Source organism: Xyrauchen texanus, chromosome 24 (genome assembly GCF_025860055.1).
Source record: "Xyrauchen texanus isolate HMW12.3.18 chromosome 24, RBS_HiC_50CHRs, whole genome shotgun sequence".
Classification (NCBI taxonomy): domain Eukaryota; kingdom Metazoa; phylum Chordata; class Actinopteri; order Cypriniformes; family Catostomidae; genus Xyrauchen; species Xyrauchen texanus.
The window spans coordinates 2160023-2180836 of NC_068299.1; the positions used below are offsets into that span (position 1 = coordinate 2160023).

Here is a 20814-nt window from a genome sequence, read left to right on the forward strand (position 1 = left end):
AATTGATATTTACGTTTTGAAACTAACCCAATTAAATGTATACTTCCATTTTGGATACTGAGCAGCTCGTGATTTCCAGACACGTGTATAACTGGGGTTTAACAAAGTTTATCACGTCTCATTCAGCGCTTCACCTCTAAAGGTGAATTAATACTAAATGTGAATAAAACTAGCGCTATGTCCCTTTACGAGAGCACGTGCATGTTAAACAGTCTACGCTGCATGGAGAGATGATGATGATGATGATGATGATGAATAGACATTATGCACGGAGAGACATGGATTTTCAGTCCTATAGAATTAAACTGTTGATTTCTTGTGTACCAATGTGTGGATTACTGCCTTACACCAACATGTAAAAATTTAAAATGTGGTTATTATGCACATTGTGAACACTGAATGTGTGGGGATACTAAAAACGTTGCGTAAGTCGTGCAATCCAGCTACGGAATTCATTAAGCGAGGACAGGGCTAGGAGAATGCACTTGGTGTCTGCACGATCCTACATGTGCACGCGACTGCCTTGGCGCGTCCAGTATATTATGCGCTTGCGCATCTTTGTAAGCTAAATAGAATCACGCTCACTCTTCTGTTAGAAGACTTTATTTGCTCTGTGTAACTGTTGTGCTCTCTCACTTGTTGTGTTCTCGCACTAATGTTATAAATGCAGCACTGGCCCGATCGGGCATGTGACAGTTCTCTCACACTGGCCCCGGGCCATCGGGCAGTCTTTATTGTCGAAACTGTGGTGTATTGGATTGCACACATGCTCCTGATCTGTTCAGTCATTTGGGTGACACAGGTTCGAGTCTCCATCTCCACCTCATATAAAGTAAATACATAAATCGTTGAATAAAATGTATCCATTTGGTGGTCTAGTGCATTTACATCTGCTGAAGAGGGATTTTAATGCCATTTAACTGGGAGGTTTTTTCATTCTTCCTATGGATATTTTTCTGGTTTTGCACTTTTGTGTTTCTTTTGCACAGAATTTGGATATTTATATAACTGGCCTCTTCGTAAATCCTCTCAATTGCATTGTGATCTTAAAACAATGTTTAAGACTGCACTACAGAGAAAAAGGATGTGCTTTTTTTGACAATTTCTTGTTAAATTGACTGACGTGTTCTTTATAGATAATATTGCATTATACATTCTATTATAATAAACATTTATTTATTCTATAATTATGTAATGTTCTTTGTCTGTCCAGAAAAGGTCTCAGGTTAGTAGTGAGGTTGCACCTCCAGCAGGTGATCTCTCTGAGGAGGTTGATAAGGATCAGGTGATTGGCGTCCACGCTTTGGGAGAAGAGGAAGGATATGACGCAGACAGTGAAAGTAACCCTGAAGACTCCGCCCACCAGGAGGAAGGTAATACCATTCCCTACAAGTAATGTTTTTATACTGTTCACTATAGTTATAATGTGTCAAAATTGTGGATAAAATTCTATCAAAGAATGGTTGGAAATTGAGAAGGTTTCTGGTTGTTTATATGACCATGTTTAGTCAACGATACACATTCAGAGCAGAGTAATAAATACGATATTTAATGTTATAATATGTATAAATAAAATGGTAGATGTATAATGTAGTTAGGGTCAATTATTTGTTGCTTCCTCACCAAATAATGAAATCAAACTGAATCAAAACAGAATTGTTAAATACTTTATGATTTCCATTCTTAGATTTAATATTTTATTTCAAAAATTTTCAAATCATTGAGATTTTATCCTTTTTTCTCCCCAATTTGGAACGCCCAATTCCCACTTCTTAGTCGGTCCTCGTGGTGGCGCGGTTACTCGCCTCAATTCAGGTGGCGGAGGACGAGTCTCAGTTGCCTCTGCTTCTGAGACCGCTCAATCCAGCAAGCAACTTATCACACGTGACTCGATTAGTGCATGACACCATGCTGGAGACTCACAGCATGTGGAGGCACATGCTACTCTCCACGATCCACACACAACTCACCACACGCCCCATTGAGAGAACCACTAATCACCACCACGAGGAGGTTACCCCATGTGACTCTACCCTCCCTAGCAACCGGGCCAATTTGGTTGCTTAGGAGACCTGGCTGGAGTCACTCAGATTCAAACTTGCGACTCCAGGTGTGATAGTCAGCGTCAATACTCGCTGAGATACCCAGACCCCAAGAATTTGTCTTTTTTAATTGGAACCCATTATGACAGCCAACAGCTCACTACTTCTCTACGATTTATTGCAGCTGGAATGCATAAAAGATGGGTTTGAATGCATGTATAGCCACAAATATAATGCATGTTTGTAGTTAGAAAATTGTATTAGGCTCTTGGGACTCATTACGGTTATAATTATAGTGGTGTAGATCTACAAATTTGTTTCACTTTCACTCTGTGTCATTAAAACGCTCAGTGGTTGAGGCTCAGGGTTACTGATCAGAAGGTCGGGGGTTCAAGCCCCAGCACCACCAAGATGCCACTGTTGGGCCCTTGAGTAAGGCACTTAACTCCAGGTTGCTCCGGGGGGATTGTCCCTGTAATAAGTGCACTGTAAATCACTTTGGATAAAAGCGTCTGCCAAATGCATAAATGTAAATGTAAATATCGACTTCTACAGCCACTTTTTATTCATGTTTTTAATTATATTCATTTAGGTTGTTTTCTCAGCAAATATTCTTATATGGGTCCATTTGCTATTAATTCTACAAATGCAGTTCATTTGGTTTAATTACAGCAATATAGTTAGTTTTTTATACAATTGACATCACCTATCTGTCTGTCTGTCTACCTAACTCTCTCTATCTCATTTATATATAAAGTAAATGTGTGTGAATGTTTGTGGCCTGAGAGGACTACTACTTTCTCTCTGTGTGTGTGTGTGTATGTGTGAGGCAGAAGTTCATGAATTAAAAGGCAGGTAGAGATTGCGTAGGAGCTGCATGGTAGTTCACCGTTAAATCATGCGGGGTCTATGGTGTGTGGCAGTCCCATCAGCTTAATTCATTTTTACTGGGCATGAGCTCTGAGAGCGCTGTGAGCTGCAACTTCTACAAACCTCACTTGCTCTCAATTGCTTCCCTTGTTTGTTCCCTTGCAGCACCAGTGCAGTGAATTATTTGACTGTTTTTCATAGTCAATGTTCTGTTTCTGGTTCCAGCTACTGGGATAAGGGTGGAGGCTGTAGTCCCTCCTGGGGAATGTGCTTTGGGAATGGCAGGTGTGCCTCGGGGCTTCAGCCGTGGCCAGCTGATCTTCCCAGAGATCTGTTTGATGGAGCTGCAGCTGTTGGCCAGCGGATCTCCAGATCTGGAAGTCCTGGAACACGTGTTACAGAGCCTGTCTGGAGCCATGAAAGGCCACCACAGCAATGCAACACTGCTCTACCAGCAGGTCAGACTCTTATCTCAGGACAAGCTGCTTCATTTATGCATGTGATGTTGATGCTGTGACATATCTCATTACAGACCTTCAGCATTTTTCCAAGTACTTTAAGTTGAAAGAATATACTTGAAACCATAGACACGTGAACCTATGTAACAGGAACGCGACGGCCTGTTCCAAAACCTTTGGTAATAGGAGATTTAGGTGACTGGGTTTTGTAGCTTCTCAAATACTGTTGGTTGACCAGCAGTTCTTATGGTCCATTAAATCTGCTGTTGTTGGAATCTTTAAAGGTTATATGAAGAAATATGATCCGTCATGCTCTTTTTGTCTTGACAGGGCGGTGTGAAAGCCATTCTCACTGGATTTCTGAACATTCTTACCCAATCAGATGCCTCGTATAAAGGTGCATCTTCTCTCAAAGTTCTACTTCGCTTCACTTGTGTGTTGGTAAATTTTAAGAAAATTTGCAAAAAACATCAGCTTAATTTTCTTTAAAGAAAAATATAATTCTTCTTTCTTTTGATTTTAGGGTGAAATATGAACGTGACATATTATTAATGATTTTTGTGAGATTCACCTTTGTGAATATTTTAGGCATATTTGAGGTATTTTGTGTTTGTCAGTCCCTCCGGGAATATTGCAATCACACAATTTTATGCAAATTCACTCAATCTCATCATTATTTGTGGAGTAATATGTAACAGTGACATTTAAGCATTTAAAATGGGTACTGAATTCTAAATTCTAAACATTGGAGAGAGGTGTCTCCCCAGCCTCCTCCTCCCTAGACTCGAAGCTCACAGAGGTTGCCAGGTTGAGGACACGCAACAGTAATGAGAAAACTGACAACTGCAAGCAACTAGCCTTAACGTTGCGTGTGACAGGGTGGAGGGCGGGGCCAGGTCATGATTCTGCACACCCGGTCCCTTATCAGGCTAATCAAGCCTCCTTAGAGGGATAAAGGCCGACTGCGGACGGTGGTGCGACAGCGAGAGAGGGTTTATGGGAAGCTGCCCCGTTAAATGTTGTTTATATTGTCAAGCTGGTTCTCGCCTCCTCCTTTCAACTGAACTGCTTTACACTGTGATTACACCGGGCATTTCTGCGGCAAATTATAAACCAGCTTATGTGGCTCTGATCGCGGCCAATCTCAATCACAGACAATGCTTGTGATTCAACCAGACATGCCGCGGTAAGTTTCAGTAGTGGCTCTCTGCTCTGCTTCACTAAAGATAGGCGTCTTGTCTATTTTTGGCAGACTGCGCATCCAAGCCGCATGGTTCAAATACAAAATTAAAAATCAGAACATTCGGTCAATTAAAAAAATAAAACACCCTGTGCAGACTCCCGATTGTATTCATAACAACAATAAACACAATTAAACCGGACAACAAAGAAAATAAACAATTTAGCCAACTTACCCACGGTAGAACCCAAAAATCAAGGAAAAAATACAAAATCAAAATGAAGTCTACGTCAGACAGGCGAAGTAATTTATTGCTGTTTTTTGTTGCGCTCCGCTTCTGAAATGCTCCCGGTGGGGTATGATGCCACATGGAGGACAGATCAAAACCTTGACGGAGCCGGAAAGCATCGCAGAAGTGCCCGGTGTAATCAGCTAATGTATACGTTTGTAATCTTTTTATTGTTTGCAAATTATAAACCAGCTTATGTGGATTTGTTTAAACTCTGTCAATGTTAGCTAGATGTACTGCTGGCTTTCATGACTGCAGCGTGCTGTGTTTACCCGCTAACTTGTTTGAAATCTGGCAACCCGGGGTGTCGTAATACTATTGGGAAATGAGCAGTGGGTGGGATCACACAAGCCAAAACACAAACCGAAATTCCGGCCCAGAAAGGACATTTCAAAGTACAATATACTAGCTGTAGCATTGTTATACCATAGGTCTTATTGCTCTATGGCCTGTTGTAACCTGCAGAGTGCCAGACAATGCTTGTGCAGCTGCTAGTTGCCATGGTGAGTGACAGAATCACAGCAGAGGAACTTGCCCTGTTGACCCACCTCTTCCTGGAGAAGACCCCGCCCACTGTAAGTGCAACCTCTATTACCATTTAAACAAGCTATTATACACCGATTCATTTTACAACACTTTTTCAACCCTTTTTAATTTTTTTTCCCCAGTGAAGGAATTATTTTGAAATAATTATCTATCGGGTCCACTGGGAGCTTCAGGGTCACTATAATTCAAACATGTACAGTTTTTAGGGCTTCTGGCAGTGTCAGTGCTCACTCAGTTTACCAGGCTACAGAAAGCAGACGCCATTAGTATGTGCTGGAGTGAGCTATGTAGATGTATGCATATGGCTTTCATTGTGTATTGTGTTTGTGGTCGCTTGTCGCTTGTCTCTTACAGACACTTGCAAACAGATGAGTAAAGGGGCCGTTCACAATTAATGCGTTTTTCCATCCATCTGCTTTGTTTTTCAATTGTTTTCCTATTTAAACACTACTTTATGGATGTTTTTGACTGTTGCACTGAGTGATGCTGTTTCTTCAACATGTGCTGGACCGGCAAATTTTTTAGACACTGTGTCAAGAAACTTTTAAAGGTGCAGTATGTAAGATTCAGAAAGCCTTGTTATTAGTGACACCTGTGGCCGTTAAGTGAACTGCAGCAGTGACCTGTTGCTCGTGCACACACTCCATTGGGATGCGAGCGAGCATCGACCAAAACAATGACGTAACGTACAAAAAGGCTGAATGTGATTCACTGACATCATGCTGATAGATGAGGTAGCATAATTAAAATTACACCGTTATGATTGTTTTACTACAAACTTTGAGACCGTATATTATATTTGACTCTCCAGTGCTGGAACAGGGCTAAAACAAAGTGTGGATATCGGTCTGACTGTACGAGACTGTAGTTTGAAGTAATCACTTCAAACTACATTCTTTGCATGATACATTGACTGAATTATATGATAGCCTATGTTAGCGTTAGCTAGCTAGCTAGCTTTATCAATAGCTGTTAGCTAAATTTGGTGGATGATGACAGTAGCGGTTTATAAAATAGACTGTACATTATAAATATGTTGACATGATTCAGTATTGATGTGTTTCCATCACAACACTCATTTTGATATATCGATGCGCTATTATTTTTTATGAATGTAAATATTTTCTGTATAAACAATTTACGTTACACTAACGAATGGAGCTTTTTGCATTATCTTGAACATTGTCTAGCATTCATCTCATGTGCTGTTATAGTTTATCTTGCTGAATAATGACAGACTAACATTGTTTATGACAGTTACTCTGCAGGCAAGATCAAGTTAGCTAACATTACACAGATCAATCGTTATGGACTATATTTCACATGATTTGCAGTTATGTAAGTTTACCTGTCCTATAAGAAGAACGCCAATTTAGGGTCGGTTTTGATCACCAAAACCAAACAAAGGTCCCTCCAGGTATCAAATGCCCTGCCGATGTTCACGCTAGTTTTCGCTCGACCCCGATTACGCTCCCGCTTACGCTCCCGCTTAGCCAGACGGGATTCAGTAGAGAAATGGTTTTTGGTTTACTCTGAGTTTGTGTAGGAGCCGGTGTTGTGCTGGATTTCATCTCTAAGATAACGTTACCTAGAGTTGCAGTTTGTTGTCGGAAGATAGCAGAAGAGAAGCACTGAGGCAAGGCTCTCGGGAGTGCGCATAAATGTCACGGCAAAAGCAACCCGCTCCCTTCACATGAAAATCAGTCTACAGAATTGAATATGCAACATAGGAAGTCCGAGAAGGGCTAATTATTTAAGCTGCGATACAAGCCGTTCACACATTGGCAATTTTCTTTTACATATTGTACCTTTAAGTTGGATGATAAAACTGTCTTTTGAAGCATTGAAGGAGGGAGCTGAGCCATATAGAGAGACCAGAATATTATAGAAACTGTAGCTTATCAGAAATGGTTAAAATCTATTTGCTTTTATCTTGTCTTTATCACCAATAGGAGATCTTGTTGAGGGGGATACTGCAGATTGTGGAGTCTAACTCTGACACAGAGCCTCTGTACTTCATGTCCTTTCCCATGATCTCTGGTGCCGGGGTCCCTGGCATGAGTTCCTCTCCTGGTACAAGGCACCATGGAGCTGCTGGGGGTAAAGGTGGCATAAATACACTTTTAAAGGGTAAACTGCCCCTAGGCCGGGTTGATGTAGATGCGGGCAGGCTTGGTCACCTGCGTACTTCTCCCTGGCATACTGCACCCCTTCAACTGCCCTTAGTGGGACAGAACTGCTGGCCTCACATGGCCAGTGGTTTCAGTGCTTCGCTCTGGGTCCGAGCTGTGAAGGATGAAGACGGACATTATAAGAAAGGTAAGAACACGATTATTCTACAACTGTTGTTCTAAAGCTGAAACATGCATGGCTGAATCTCATTAAACCTGTCAAAAACATGTGATTTAGATTTTTCACTCCAAAGAAATTACAAATATTTTAAGAAAATGAAGCTTATTATTTATAAGACCATCTTGACATTATTTTCATGACAATTAAGCACATTTCCTCCCAATCAAACGATGATATCTTATTCAAGAGCTTGTTTAACCCTTGTTTAGTGTTTGTTTTGTGCTAACACATTTTGTGTCCCTGGTCAAAAATGACCGGCCACTAAGATTGTTTATAAATCTCTCATTTTACATATATTATCACCAGATATTACATTACTTCTTTTTATCAACTTCTTTTTTAGTAATTAGAACCATTTTTGTACTCCTTTGTTAACACCGATCAGTCACAACATTAAAACCACCTAACCACACAAGATGTGTGTCTGTGTTTGTGGTGTTTTTAGACAAGGCCCCGCACAGTTCTGCTCATATCAGCGAGCAGCACACAGACAAATGTCTTGTGCATGTTCTGTCCATGGGCTCTAAAGCTCTGATGCTTCAGGTGTGGATGAACATCTCCAGGGGAGCCTTTACCTTCAGGTGAGTGTCCTGGCACACACTCAAACCATCTGTCATATAGAGACCATTGTTCAACATCCAATCAAATCCACCCCGCTATACCTCTTTCACTTGTACATGCATTGATTTATTTTTAATCATTGCTAAATAACAAAGTGCCTCTGGATTTGTGAGTTCAGGATCTGCGTTGATCCGAATGATGAGATGAAGGCGGGTCTGCTCGCCCAGGTGGAGTCTGCGGAGGGGGTGCTGTCGACAGGCAGATGGCAACACTTGGCTCTCACATACACACAGCAGCCTGATGGCAAGAAGAACATTCAGGGTCAGCTGACCCTCTGGTTGTGCGGCATCAGGTGGGTCCACAACGACTATTTCAAATGTTTAGTTGATGATTTAAATTGATTTGTAAGTATGACTTTACCAAGTAGAGCTCCGCATTTGTATTTTTACACAGACCTTTTTTAAAGAAATGTTCAGGGTTCAATACCAGTTAACTTACAACATGATCCTCATTTCTTGAAAAATAAAAAAAGCAAATATTGTGGTTACAGTAAGGCACTTACAATTGAAGTGAATGGCCAGTCCATAAATGCTAAAAAATCACAATATGATGCATAGATATTAAAATAATCTTGGATAAAATGCGACGCTACCTCTAGTCTCTTGTTACAAAGTGGACCAATCACAGCTGTTTTGGTCTGCGTCGACATGACGCGCAGTTACAGTTTTGACAAGGTACGCCATAACTGCTTGTGCTACATGTAGCCTACGGCGTAGGTTCGACCCAGAAGTATAAATCGGCCTTAACGTCACACAAATATGGTTTGTAAGCAATTTTATCACATTAATATCATGTTAATGATTAAAGTCATCTTTTTAAAATAAACATGGGACAATTGATGTGATTTCTTGTGATAATCAACATTATGCCACCTTTGCTGTTGATTGAGCATTCCTTGTATTGAACCTGGAATATTCCTTTAAGTCTCCAGGAAGTTGCAGGAATACAATGTTTTAATCAACTCCACATTGTGCCACGTACAGGAAGTGTGACGTCTCGTTAGACTTCACTCTGCCCAGGAAGTCCAGTCTGTCATCTGACTCTAATAAGACGCACTGTTTGCTGGGACACTATCAGCCCCCTTCAGAGGACCCACGCACTCCCAGTGCACGATGGGATATGGGCACTCTGCTGCTCTTTAATGGTATAAAGCCAAATCTCTTTAGATCTTCCCTGTAATGCTCACTCTTTTTGACTTGGGCCAGTAAGCAACCACCAGAAAATACCCTAGCAACTGCATAGCAATACAGTGACAACCACTCAGAACACCTTAGCAACCACATAGCAATGCCCTGGCAACCACCCACATCTCCCTAGCATCCTGCTGAGTTTTGCACATGGATGCTTGCACTCACCTTTCCTTCAGAAAATGGAAAAGTCTAGCTCAGTGTTTCGTTTGGACACGTTATGTTTCTGCACTTTCAGAGTCAGTGTTGCTGTTGGTAACAGGTGATTATTCAATATAACACACATACCTTATTTAGATCTGACACTAATCTCTGTATGTTTCAGTGCAGTGTAGTGATCCCCCTGTATATATTACTTTAAAGTCTGACTGCTCCGGTTGTTCTAGGCTCCAGAATTGACACAGCAGAGGCCTTTTACCTGTATGCCAGCGGCCCTGACCTCACCTCCATCATGCCCTGCAAATATGGCAAGCCTCATGGGACACTGTCGAAGTACGTGACACAGGAGGGTCTTCAGTGTGAGCAGATACGAGAACTTCTCATGAGAAACACTGAAGTGGACATCTCGTGTCTTATAGTAGGTCACCACACCGATGAATATGATTTACACCTACAGCAATTTGTGTCCCATGAAGTCAACCCGTCATGCAGCATTATTTCATCTTTCTTTCTTTCTTTTCCTTTCTTTCTTTTTCTGTCTCTTTCTTTCTTTCCCTTTCTTTTTATTTCCTTTTTCTTTCTTATTTATTTATTTTTCTCTCTCTTTCCCTTTATTTTATTTTAATTAATTTTTTCTTTCACTTTCCTTTCCTTTCCCTTTCTTTATTCTTTCTTTCATTCCCTTCATTTCTTTTTTCTTTCTTTCTTTTAATATTTTTCTTTCCCTTTCATTTTTCTTTTTATTTATTTATCTTTCTTTCCCTTCATTTCTTTGTCTTTATTTTCCTTTATTTTTTCTTTCTTTTTATTTTTCTTTACCTTCATTTCTTTCTTTCTTTTTTCTTTCCTTCATTTCTTTTTCTTTCTTTTTCTTTATCATTTCTTTTTCTTTATTTATTTTCCTTTCTTTTTTCTTTCTCTTTCTTTCTTTCCCTTCATTTATTTTCTTTCCTTTTATTTATTTCTTCCTTATTATTTTTCTTTCTTTTCTTCCTTTTTATTTCCTTCATTTCATCTTTCCTTTCTATTTCTTTTCCTTTCTTTCTTTTCTTCCTTTTATTTTATTTACCTTCATTTCTTTCTTTCTTTCTTTTTCTTTATCATTTCTTTCTTTTTTCTTTATTTTTTATTTTTATTTTTCTTTACCTTCTTTTCTTTCTTCCTTTTATTTTTATTTACCTTCCTTTCTTTTCTTTCTTCCTTTTATTTGTATTTACCTTCATTTTTTATTTTATTTATTTTTGTTTCTATTTTTTTTTCTTTCTATCTTTCTTTCTTTTTGTTTCATTCTTTCATTCATTTTATAAATAGTTTTTTCCTTTAAAATCTTGCAGTTGCAAATTAACATACAAATTTGAACAAATGCATCACTGCCACTTATATGCACTTAGTCTTGCATATAAAAACCAGATATTCAACCTGGTAAAAATGTAGGATGGGACAAAATTGTATCTATTTGAAATTGATTGGATCGTGGAAGTGGGCATTCCATACTAGAATGGACCCGAGTGTGATTTTGATAAAACAATGCCTAAAAAGGTACAGCACAAACCTTGTATTTCAAACAAGCCAGAAACATTACATTTTCTTAGATGACATGATTATTTTAGAGAATATATTGTACTATTAGAGTTGTTTTGTGTTTAACTTTGCCTTTATCCCAATGTGTGTATGTGTGTGTGTTTGACAGGAGAGTTTAGCAGTAGTTTATGCTCCCATCACCCCATCTCTCTACACAATATATGAGCCGGTGATCCGTCTGAAGGGTCAGGCCAAGACAGCGGTTGTCTCCCAGAGACCCTTCAGTGCTAAAGAGATCCAGAGCTCTGTGCTGGAGCCTCAGTTTCTCAGTACCATGACTGCCTGCCAGGCTCTCGGCCTACACAGCGTCCTGCACAAGATCGGAGGCACTGGTGCTTTTGTCTTCCTGTTTGCTCGGGTATGGGTTTATTTGTGTATTTGTCACCAGTAGAATGAATAGAATGAAATCACTAGTCACATTGTTTCTTTCGCCTTAAGGCCATAACATACTCTACTTAAATACGTGAAAGCAGACGCACTTTGATTTGCGAGCTCAATTTCATGCATCCTTGTTAAATGTGTCGGTGCGCAATTCATTTCCTCATTCTTTTGTTTCACGAGTGAAAATATCCTATTCGTTTTGAACGAGGAGGGTGAGAAATTGATGGAAATGTTTTTATTTTTGGGTGAGCTATTACATCGTTTTTGGGCAAGTAAAATTGCTTTCGTTCACTGGGTAAAACTGAATTTTGTTCTGGTCCAGAATTCTCTCTTGTACACTGTTCCCTTTAGACATCTCTCAACAATCACCTCAAAGACTTCCTGTTTTTCTCTTATTTCAAATCGGCCCGTGTCACGATAACAAGCACTATGTCTAACACCGATGCAAATGTTGCTGATTTTAAACAAACATATTGTAAGAAAAATCATTGATATGATGATAATTTATAGATGTTGAAAAGCAACCTTAGTTTTACAATGTAAACTATACTGAATGAGATCTGATGAAATATTGAAGAGGAGAAATGCTTATTAAAACCGCAACAGATGCATAACCATGTAATAGAAATGTTAGAAAGGGATAGTTAAAATGAAGATTTTGTCTTCATTTTTTCACCCTCATGTTGTTCCAGACCAGTATGACTTTCAGTCTTCTGGTGATATCAAAAGTACCGGTACTTCAGTACCAATTTAATTGAATAAATAAACAGTCTGCATGTGCTGCGGGCTGCAAAGTGAATGTGTGGAGCTGCTCGTACGCTGAAAACACATTTCATGTGCGTTGTGTGCTCCGCTTATGTAGATGACAGAAGAGAGCACACATTAACTGCGACGTGCGCATCACCTGTACACTATATATTTATAGAATTAAAGAAGCGTGAAACTACCGTCAAAAACACAGAACCAGAATACATTCACGTCAAAATAAAAGCTTGCAATGTAAGTAATTGCGACAGACTTATATAACTAGTGTTTAGTAAAATATATTTGAATTATTATTATTATTATTATTATTATTATTTTGAATCTACAGTATATCTCACAAGCTAGAGTGCTGTTGTTCTAAATAAAGGTCGAATGATGGGGGATTTTGCAGATACTGATAACTAAGGTGGGGGAAATGGCCAATAAGCGATTGATCGACTGATAGTTTTTCTTCTAAGATTTAGCCAATAGAATTATAAAAAAAATCGTAGATGCTCCAAAATGAATAAAATCCCAAAACCAGTTTATTGTGCAACCAAAATCCCAATAATAACCAGAAAAATGACAATTTGGTGCATAACGTGGGACTTTTAACTATAAACAAGTCCGAAATACACCAGGACTCTTATTATGAAATGAGAGACTTCATTGCAATGCTCTACAGTGGATGTGAGAAGCTTTTTATAGCTTTATATATATATTATATTTCACCAGATGAGGTTTATTGATGAGGAATAAAATAATCTATCGGCAACTATTGGTATAGATATTTGCAGGTAACCGATTGTTCAAAAAAGCGACTATTGGCACCGATATATTGGTCTACCTCTAATACTGAATAGATTTTAGATCTATGTTGTGAGAATCTTTACTAAAGGGTGCTCTGTTGGGCTGTACTATATATGATATATATATATAGATATATATATATGATATATATATATATAGCTCTATACTATATATATATATATATATATTCCCAATAGATTTCCTGATGAATCTTTGGTTTTGATTCACTCTTTCGTTCTCTTATTGACTCTTGTAGGTGGTGGAGGTGAGTGATTGCGAGCGGACTCGAGCTCTGGCCCTGCAGGTTCTGCTCTCCTTGGTTAAACACAACCAGCATCGCACACAAGAGATGGAGTGTTACCACGGTTACTCCATGATTCACCAGGTGCTCATCAAACCCAGGTGCAATGTGGGATATCACATTCTGAAGGTGAGTTTTAGTAATAAATGCCAATCATAAGCCAAAAAACTGATTGTTTCACTTTTTGACACATTTATGACTTGTACCTCAATCTTTAGAAGAAGAAGAAAGCCATTATTATTGTCACACGTTATACATTGTCCATATATATATATACAATGAAATGTATTTGTTTTCACATATCCCAGCTAAGCTGGGGTCAGAGTGCAGGGTCAGCCATGATACAGTGCCCCTGGAGCAGATAAGGTCAAGGGCCCAACAGTGGCATCTTGGTGGTGCTGGGGCTTGATCACAGCCTGCTGGTCATCTGTATTAATGTAGTCTGACTGTAGCAAAGGCTCTTGTGTCTCTCTCTCAATATATTCTTGCTTTTTATTAAAAATATACATAAACTCCCTGTCCCTGTCTATGGATGGGAATTATGTTGAATTATGTGGAGTGGTGGTGGTGGCGGTGGCGTAGTGGGCTAAAGGACATAACTGGTAATCAGAAGGTTGCTGGTTTGATCCCCACAGCCACCACCATTGTGTCCTTGAGCAAGGCACTTAACTCCAGGTTGCTCCGGGGGGATTGTCCCTGTAATAAGTGCACTGTTAGTCACTTTGGATAAAAAGCGTCTGCCAAATGCATAAATGTAAATGTAAATGAATTATAAGGAAACACTCCTAATAATTGGTCCTAATCATAAGCTAAACAAAAATAATACAGATTTGACCATTTTTACATCAAACTCCAAAGTTTCAATATAAATCTCTTAACTACATGTTGTCATATGAGCAGAGCAGTTACACCAGCTGAAGTCACTCAGGCCTTAAATCTGGAACTCCACTAACGTTAGCAAACGGTATTGTGTTTTATTAAATAATTGTTTCCCCAACACCAACCTGTCATCCATTAGTCAGACCAACAGCTCTGAATTTTACAGCCATGCTTTAATTTTAATGTTGGGAAAGAGCTTTTGGGAATCATCAGAGGAAGAAACTAGTAAAACTTAAACGGTCCTCTCTATGTTGGGTTCAACATCTACAGATACTTTCACACCCAAGCTTCACCTCTCATTTTCAAAGAATAAACTATATTTACACATGTTTTATTCTTTTTAAGAGTTCAGCTCAGGGAACAGTTTCAACCAGTCACTTCTAAAGAGGAATTATCGTAATTTTACGCTTTCATGCGGGCATCATTAACGTTTTATTCCTCATGAAACACAACAATGATTTTGATTGACATCAGCTGTTTGCATTATGACTCACTTTCTCAGAAACTTGCTATGGAGCAACATTATGGCATGTAAGACTGTTTTAAGCATTATTAATACATTATAAAACGTTGAAATACTCAGACTGAAAGAAGTGCGGCATATTGAGTGATGACGTGTGTGTTTAGTTGATATGTAATTTCTCCTGGTTTCAAGGGTTATTGAACTGCCAAAGAAATGAGTTAACTTGGTTTTATATTTTTGTGGACTTTGACAATGTTTGACAGCATGAACGGTGCAGGAAATGTTAGATTTATTTAGAGTGTGTGTGTGTGTGATAGACGTTGCTGGACGGCTGCTGCAGTGGTTCAATCCTGATGCTCGGAGAGGACGGTCAGTTTCATCTGAACACTGAATCTACTGCTGTGGTACAAGATCTCCAACTGCTGTCTGAAATACTGCTGGACTGGAAGATATGGGCCAAAGCTCAGGTACACACACACACAGAATTTCACATGAAGCTCTATGGGTTTCCACAGAATTCGTGCTGCATTCACATCAGGTCAAAAGAAACATAAGGGGTTGATTTTTATTCAAACAAACAGATTTCAGCTTTTTACCTTTTTGTTAGATGAAGGTCGCATTAAAACTGAATTGGACATTTTTTACCAGGCCTTCGTTATTTAATTTTGGTCCTTTTTTAAATGGCTTTTATGTCTAAATTTGATTGTCCCAAAACCAGACTTTCATTATTAAATTATGAAAATCCTTTATACTCTAAATTCCAAATTATTACGTTTAAAACTATGATCATCTAAACAAAGAGTGAAGTTAACATGAAACATTTCAATATTTATTGTGTGAGTGTTTCCCGCTGGATTTTGTGAGACTGTGGTGGGTGAACCTCAGACCCTCTTGTGCAGGGGTGTCAAACTCAGTTCCCGGAGTGCCGCAGCCCTGCAGAGTTTAGCTCCAGGATTAAATCAACTCATATTTTATTCTTCTGCTCTGTTCTATTCGGTCTATCCTCTTTATTCTGCAGAATAATGCATAGTGTCTGCAATTAGCACAGAACATTTTCAAAAAGTGTGCCAATTCCACGTGAGAATGCCCACCAATCCAACACATCCAAACCTAACTGAGCATCTCCGAGTCTCTTGTCTGCTACAGTAATTTCATGATATATTGTGTGTGTATTATAGTGCGGTGTGTGGGAGACGCTGCTCGTGGCTCTAGAGATCCTCATCCGGGTGCATCATCCACAGCAGATGTTCAACATCCGTCAGCTTCTGAAGGCTCAGGTCGTCCATCGCTTTCTGCTCACCTGCCAGGTGCTTCAGGTGAGGGCAGAGTTCATGACCTCATGGACCCTGTAAAAGATCTAAAGTGTGAAATGCCCTAACATGTTAAATGTAAATGTTAAGTATGAACTAGATTTTGGTTTTGGTTTAGATCTGTTTTTATCTGTTTCTTTACTCATAATGGTGCATTTGTGTGCTCATCCTGGATGTCTCAACCGAGTGGAGAACGTGAGATTGCCTCGGTATCCATGGCAACGCAAACACATCACACTAGAGACCTCTTGGACTTCACCCAAAAGTACTTAAATATTGAGCTTTTTTTCACACCAAAATTGATCGTATTGCTTTAAAAGACATTAATTTAACAGCTGGAGTCGTATCGATGACGTTTATGCTGATTGTCTGATTTGTGAAGCTTCAAAAGGAAATCTCCATTCACTTGCATTTTAAGGACCACTGAGCTGAGATATTTTTCAATTTTTCTTCAAATGTGTTCTGCTGAAGAAAGAAAGTTTTACACACCTGAGCTATCATGAGGGTGAGTAAATAATGAGAGAATTTTAACTTTTGGGTGAACTGTCCCTTTAAGGACGAACTGCTTCGTCCCTGCTCTAAACAAACAGAAAATCAGACATGCACATTGACAGCTTTTCTTTCGTCTGTTCTTTAAAAATAGGATAAACGTGATTCTTCGATAGTGTGTCTTTGTGTCTAACAGCTTTTCTTGTTATGTGTCCGGATCGTCTTATAGGACGATGAGCAAAATAACCCACATTTGGCGGGTTAAGCATGCTAATTTCATACCCTGGGCTACTATTTAATATATTATGCATCTTCCCAGCTCCTTGGTTTTGTCATTCCCAATATTGTCGATCAATGTCTGTCAATACGTTTCGCAATTGGAATCAGGATATTTGTCAGATATTATCGATATCGACTATCGTCCAGCCCTACTACAAAGACAAATCACAGTAACTATGGCAACACTGAGACTGAGAAAAATGGGTTCCAAATTTGGGGATTATCCCAAACAATTCATCAAAATTCAGCATGTGTATATTACAATGACATCATAGCATGCAGCATCATCAGAGCTGCTTCTTTCTTCTTGTAGGAGCATCGGGGTGAGGACCTGATCTCCATCCCTCAGGAGGTCTGCCTGTCCTTTGTCAAAATCATCCAGGAGGTTTTGGGTTCTCCTCCAGATCTGGACCTGGTGAGGCTGGTCTATAACTTCCTGTTGGCCGTGCACCCCGCCACGAACACTTATGTGTGTCACACGCCCACCAGCTTCTACTTCTCTCTGCACATTGGTGAGCACAACTCTTGAAAACCAATGTTGATTGTTGAGTTGGCACATTAGTGGAACAGTTCCTCATGTCTTTCCAAACCCATATGACTGTCTTTCTTCTATGGAGCACAAAACAAGTTCTTAGTCCATTCCAAAACTAATATGGCTTTGGTTGTTTTTTGTAAGTGTAAGTATGTGGTTATGGATAATGTTTTGAGAAGCTCTAGTGTGGATTAGAGGCATTTTCAACCGAGAACATAAAGAGCTGTTCAGCTGTGATGTAAATGTGTAGGCAACCCAGAAGTCGCCATGGGTTCCCTCAGGATTTTCCTATGGGTTTTTATAATGGGGTTTTCAACTTATGAGTAAAATAAGGTCTGTACTAATCATTACTTGATGATACTTGTACGTTTTGTTCTACAACATAAATTACACACTTTCATACCTCAAAATTCACGTTTGAGGGATGACTACGCTATTTTTATTAGCATATGGCGAATAAATACACAATGTCTCTAAAAGTTTGTTTGTGCATTAATATTGACTGTAGTAAGTAACTTCTTCATCCAAAGAACCACCTGTTATTAGGCATAAATATTGAACACTTATATAGCGCTTTTTTAACCTTAGCGGTATTCAAAGCGCTTTACACTGTGACTCATTCACCCATTCACACACACACACCAATGATGGCAGATCTGCTATGCAAGGTGCTAGCCTGCCATTGGGAGCAACTTGGGATTCAGTGTCTTGCCCAAGGACACTTCGGCATGTGGAGTCATGTGGGCCGGGAATCAAACCGCCAAACCTGCGATTAGTGGCCGATCCGCTCTACCACCTGAACCACAGCCACCCCAATGATCATTTGTGAGATATTAAATGTAACTGATTGTGTAAAATAGGCACATAATATGGTTTCATATCGATCACAGGTCCCTTAATGCAATTGAAATCACATCATGGCAGACTATGAGGTTTCGGCATGCATCGGACCGCTGGCTAAGAGAATCAATATAAGACCGTATCTTGATAGAACTTGCGACAGACACCCCTAGAGCTAGATAGCATAAACTCCCTCCCTAACGAAAATGACGTGTAGACAAATAATATACTATACCAGTCAAACCATCATAAAACAATTAAGATGCACTAAACATGCACTACTTCTTATTAATTACACCAAAAATGTGTGAATATGAACAGCTACCTAGCAACAACTGAGATACTTTGGATTGGCAAATTGACGATCGTGTATCGCAACATACTAAAGCCATTCCTCCAGCGAGGTTGAGCACGGTTAGATAACAGTGCCAAGAAATCTGGTACGAGTACGCTTTGTCATTGTGCCATGCCGAAATGTGCTCTGGTGGAAATGTTACTGGAACCGCACCTTACCTGCTCGGAACCATTCGGCCCGATGGTAAAAAAGAGGCTAATGTCAGAGCTTCAGTTTTCAGTAAAATCAAAGTTGAAGTATTCAGTCAGAAGAACACCAAAGATCACATTCTGTATTTTTGCATTACTCCATATTTATTCACCGCATGGACTACTTTTATGATGCTTCTATGGTGCTTTTGTGTCCTTTTTTGAATCTCGAATGCTCCAGTCCACATTCATTGCATCACATTTAAAACAGCGACCAGCAAAATGTCTTCTTTTCTTTCTTCTTAAAAGAAAGCCATACAGGTTTGGTCATGAGGGTGAGTTAATGATGACATAATTTACATTTTTGGGTGAACTATCCCTTTAATGCTTTTATTTGGCAGACCTACTGTTAATATTTAACACTTAAACTGTAAAAGTTTGGTTCATGCATTGTTTTTATCAAATCCTTTTTGTGGTTGGTAGATGGTAAGCTGTACCAGGAGAAAGTTCAGTCCATGATGCACCTGCGGCACTCCAGTAGTGGAGGAAAATCTGCCTGCAGCTCTGTGGTGTCTCTCTCGTCCACCGTTATCACAGAGATGCCTGCTGAAGGTAAAACACATCACTGCCACCCTCTTCCACCTTGCTCGGGGTCAGTGTCACCTCCAGTCTCTTTAAAGCAACAGACTTGTGATCAATAACCACCCGAACGCTCGCCGATGATAATGCAGTTTTCAGGGAGAAACCAGACAAGGAGTTTTCATTGTCTGGTTGTATCGCCCTGCTGCATTAAATCTTACTATTATAGACTATGGTAGTAACTGGTAGAGATTGACGTTGTTACCAGCATAAAGTTATTTATTTCTGTTGTCCTTCCTTGAAAATTACATCAAGCACCACAGTAGCACAATCCATTCTAAAATACCACTAATGCTATCTTACGAACTACCGCGCTAAGAGAGCTACCTGCTAACTATCAAACCAATAAAGTTTTAAATCCTTTCAGATCTCTTAGTTGTCACCACCTCTGAAAAGCCAAGCTGATGTTGTTTCATGTTTTATAACGGTTCTGTTGCTTTCACTTTTTGTTTGACTCTTCTTGGTTCGAGGTTTCTTTCTTTTCCCAGAGGATTTCCTTTTTTGAATGATTCATGGTCAATGTCGCTCATTTCTTGTGGCTACAAACTTTCGGCTTCAAAATACAACCACACCTATCACCGCACATATACACACGCTGTATAGCTGGACTTTCTTTTCTTCATTTACGGACATGTCGTATGCAAAAGAAAAAAAAATGGTGCATAATTGTTTTAGTAAAATAACAATTTAAAACCATTTGTTTGTTCCATTGTTTTAACGGGTCAAGTTTGAACGGTATGACAAAAACTGTTTTGACCTTTCACCTTTGAACTTTCTAGATGTTATGCAGCTTTAAGGAGTTTTTGGTACATCTATGAATAAAATTTGACCCAAAAATTTCTCCTTCAAAATGTAACCCCCTAGACCCGTACTGGTCTCTGGCTCAGTGGTTCCCAAACTGGGTGCCGCGGCAACGCTTGCCAGTCCCGGCAGCTTCTGCTCAGTTTAATATTTTAATAGCCACCATTTAAAAGTACCGAGTACTGATTCAATTCCATACCCACGCAATATTTGTCTACAGATGGAAGCTTTTTAAACACTCATATGCGTATATGCGCGTGCTCAATATAGAGTGCTCTTTTCACGTTGTTTCATGGTGAATGCAGCTCAGCTGCGTATGTGAACATTTAAATTAGAGTTTTTTGGCACAGTATGAATGTTAACACAGATGTTAATGTATTACAGAAGTGTTAACAGATGGGACAAAAATCTTCGTTCAGTATTCATTTTTACATTTTCTCCACAATTTGGAATGCCCAATGCACTCCAAGTCCTCGTGGTGGCATAGTGACTCAATCCGGGTGGCAGAGGATGAATCTCAGTTGCCTCCATGTCTGAGACCGTCAATCCACACATTTATTTGATGGATATAAAACAGA

At 39.4% G+C, this 20814-nt stretch overlaps 1 protein-coding gene across 1 annotated transcript in view; it reads left to right on the forward strand.

The window, feature by feature from the left end:
* Positions 1 to 20814, forward strand: part of LOC127617566 (lysosomal-trafficking regulator-like) — a 94358-nt gene that overhangs the window by 33553 nt on the left and 39991 nt on the right. The window contains exons 8-22 of the mRNA XM_052089537.1: positions 1231 to 1373; positions 3138 to 3370; positions 3701 to 3767; positions 5305 to 5414; positions 7338 to 7711; positions 8130 to 8318; positions 8477 to 8650; positions 9342 to 9502; positions 9932 to 10122; positions 11395 to 11643; positions 13477 to 13650; positions 15181 to 15330; positions 16042 to 16179; positions 17255 to 17453; positions 19280 to 19408. Of these exons, the coding sequence (XP_051945497.1) occupies positions 1231 to 1373; positions 3138 to 3370; positions 3701 to 3767; positions 5305 to 5414; positions 7338 to 7711; positions 8130 to 8318; positions 8477 to 8650; positions 9342 to 9502; positions 9932 to 10122; positions 11395 to 11643; positions 13477 to 13650; positions 15181 to 15330; positions 16042 to 16179; positions 17255 to 17453; positions 19280 to 19408 (2681 nt within the window). The remainder of the gene's footprint in view (positions 1 to 1230; positions 1374 to 3137; positions 3371 to 3700; positions 3768 to 5304; positions 5415 to 7337; positions 7712 to 8129; positions 8319 to 8476; positions 8651 to 9341; positions 9503 to 9931; positions 10123 to 11394; positions 11644 to 13476; positions 13651 to 15180; positions 15331 to 16041; positions 16180 to 17254; positions 17454 to 19279; positions 19409 to 20814) is intronic.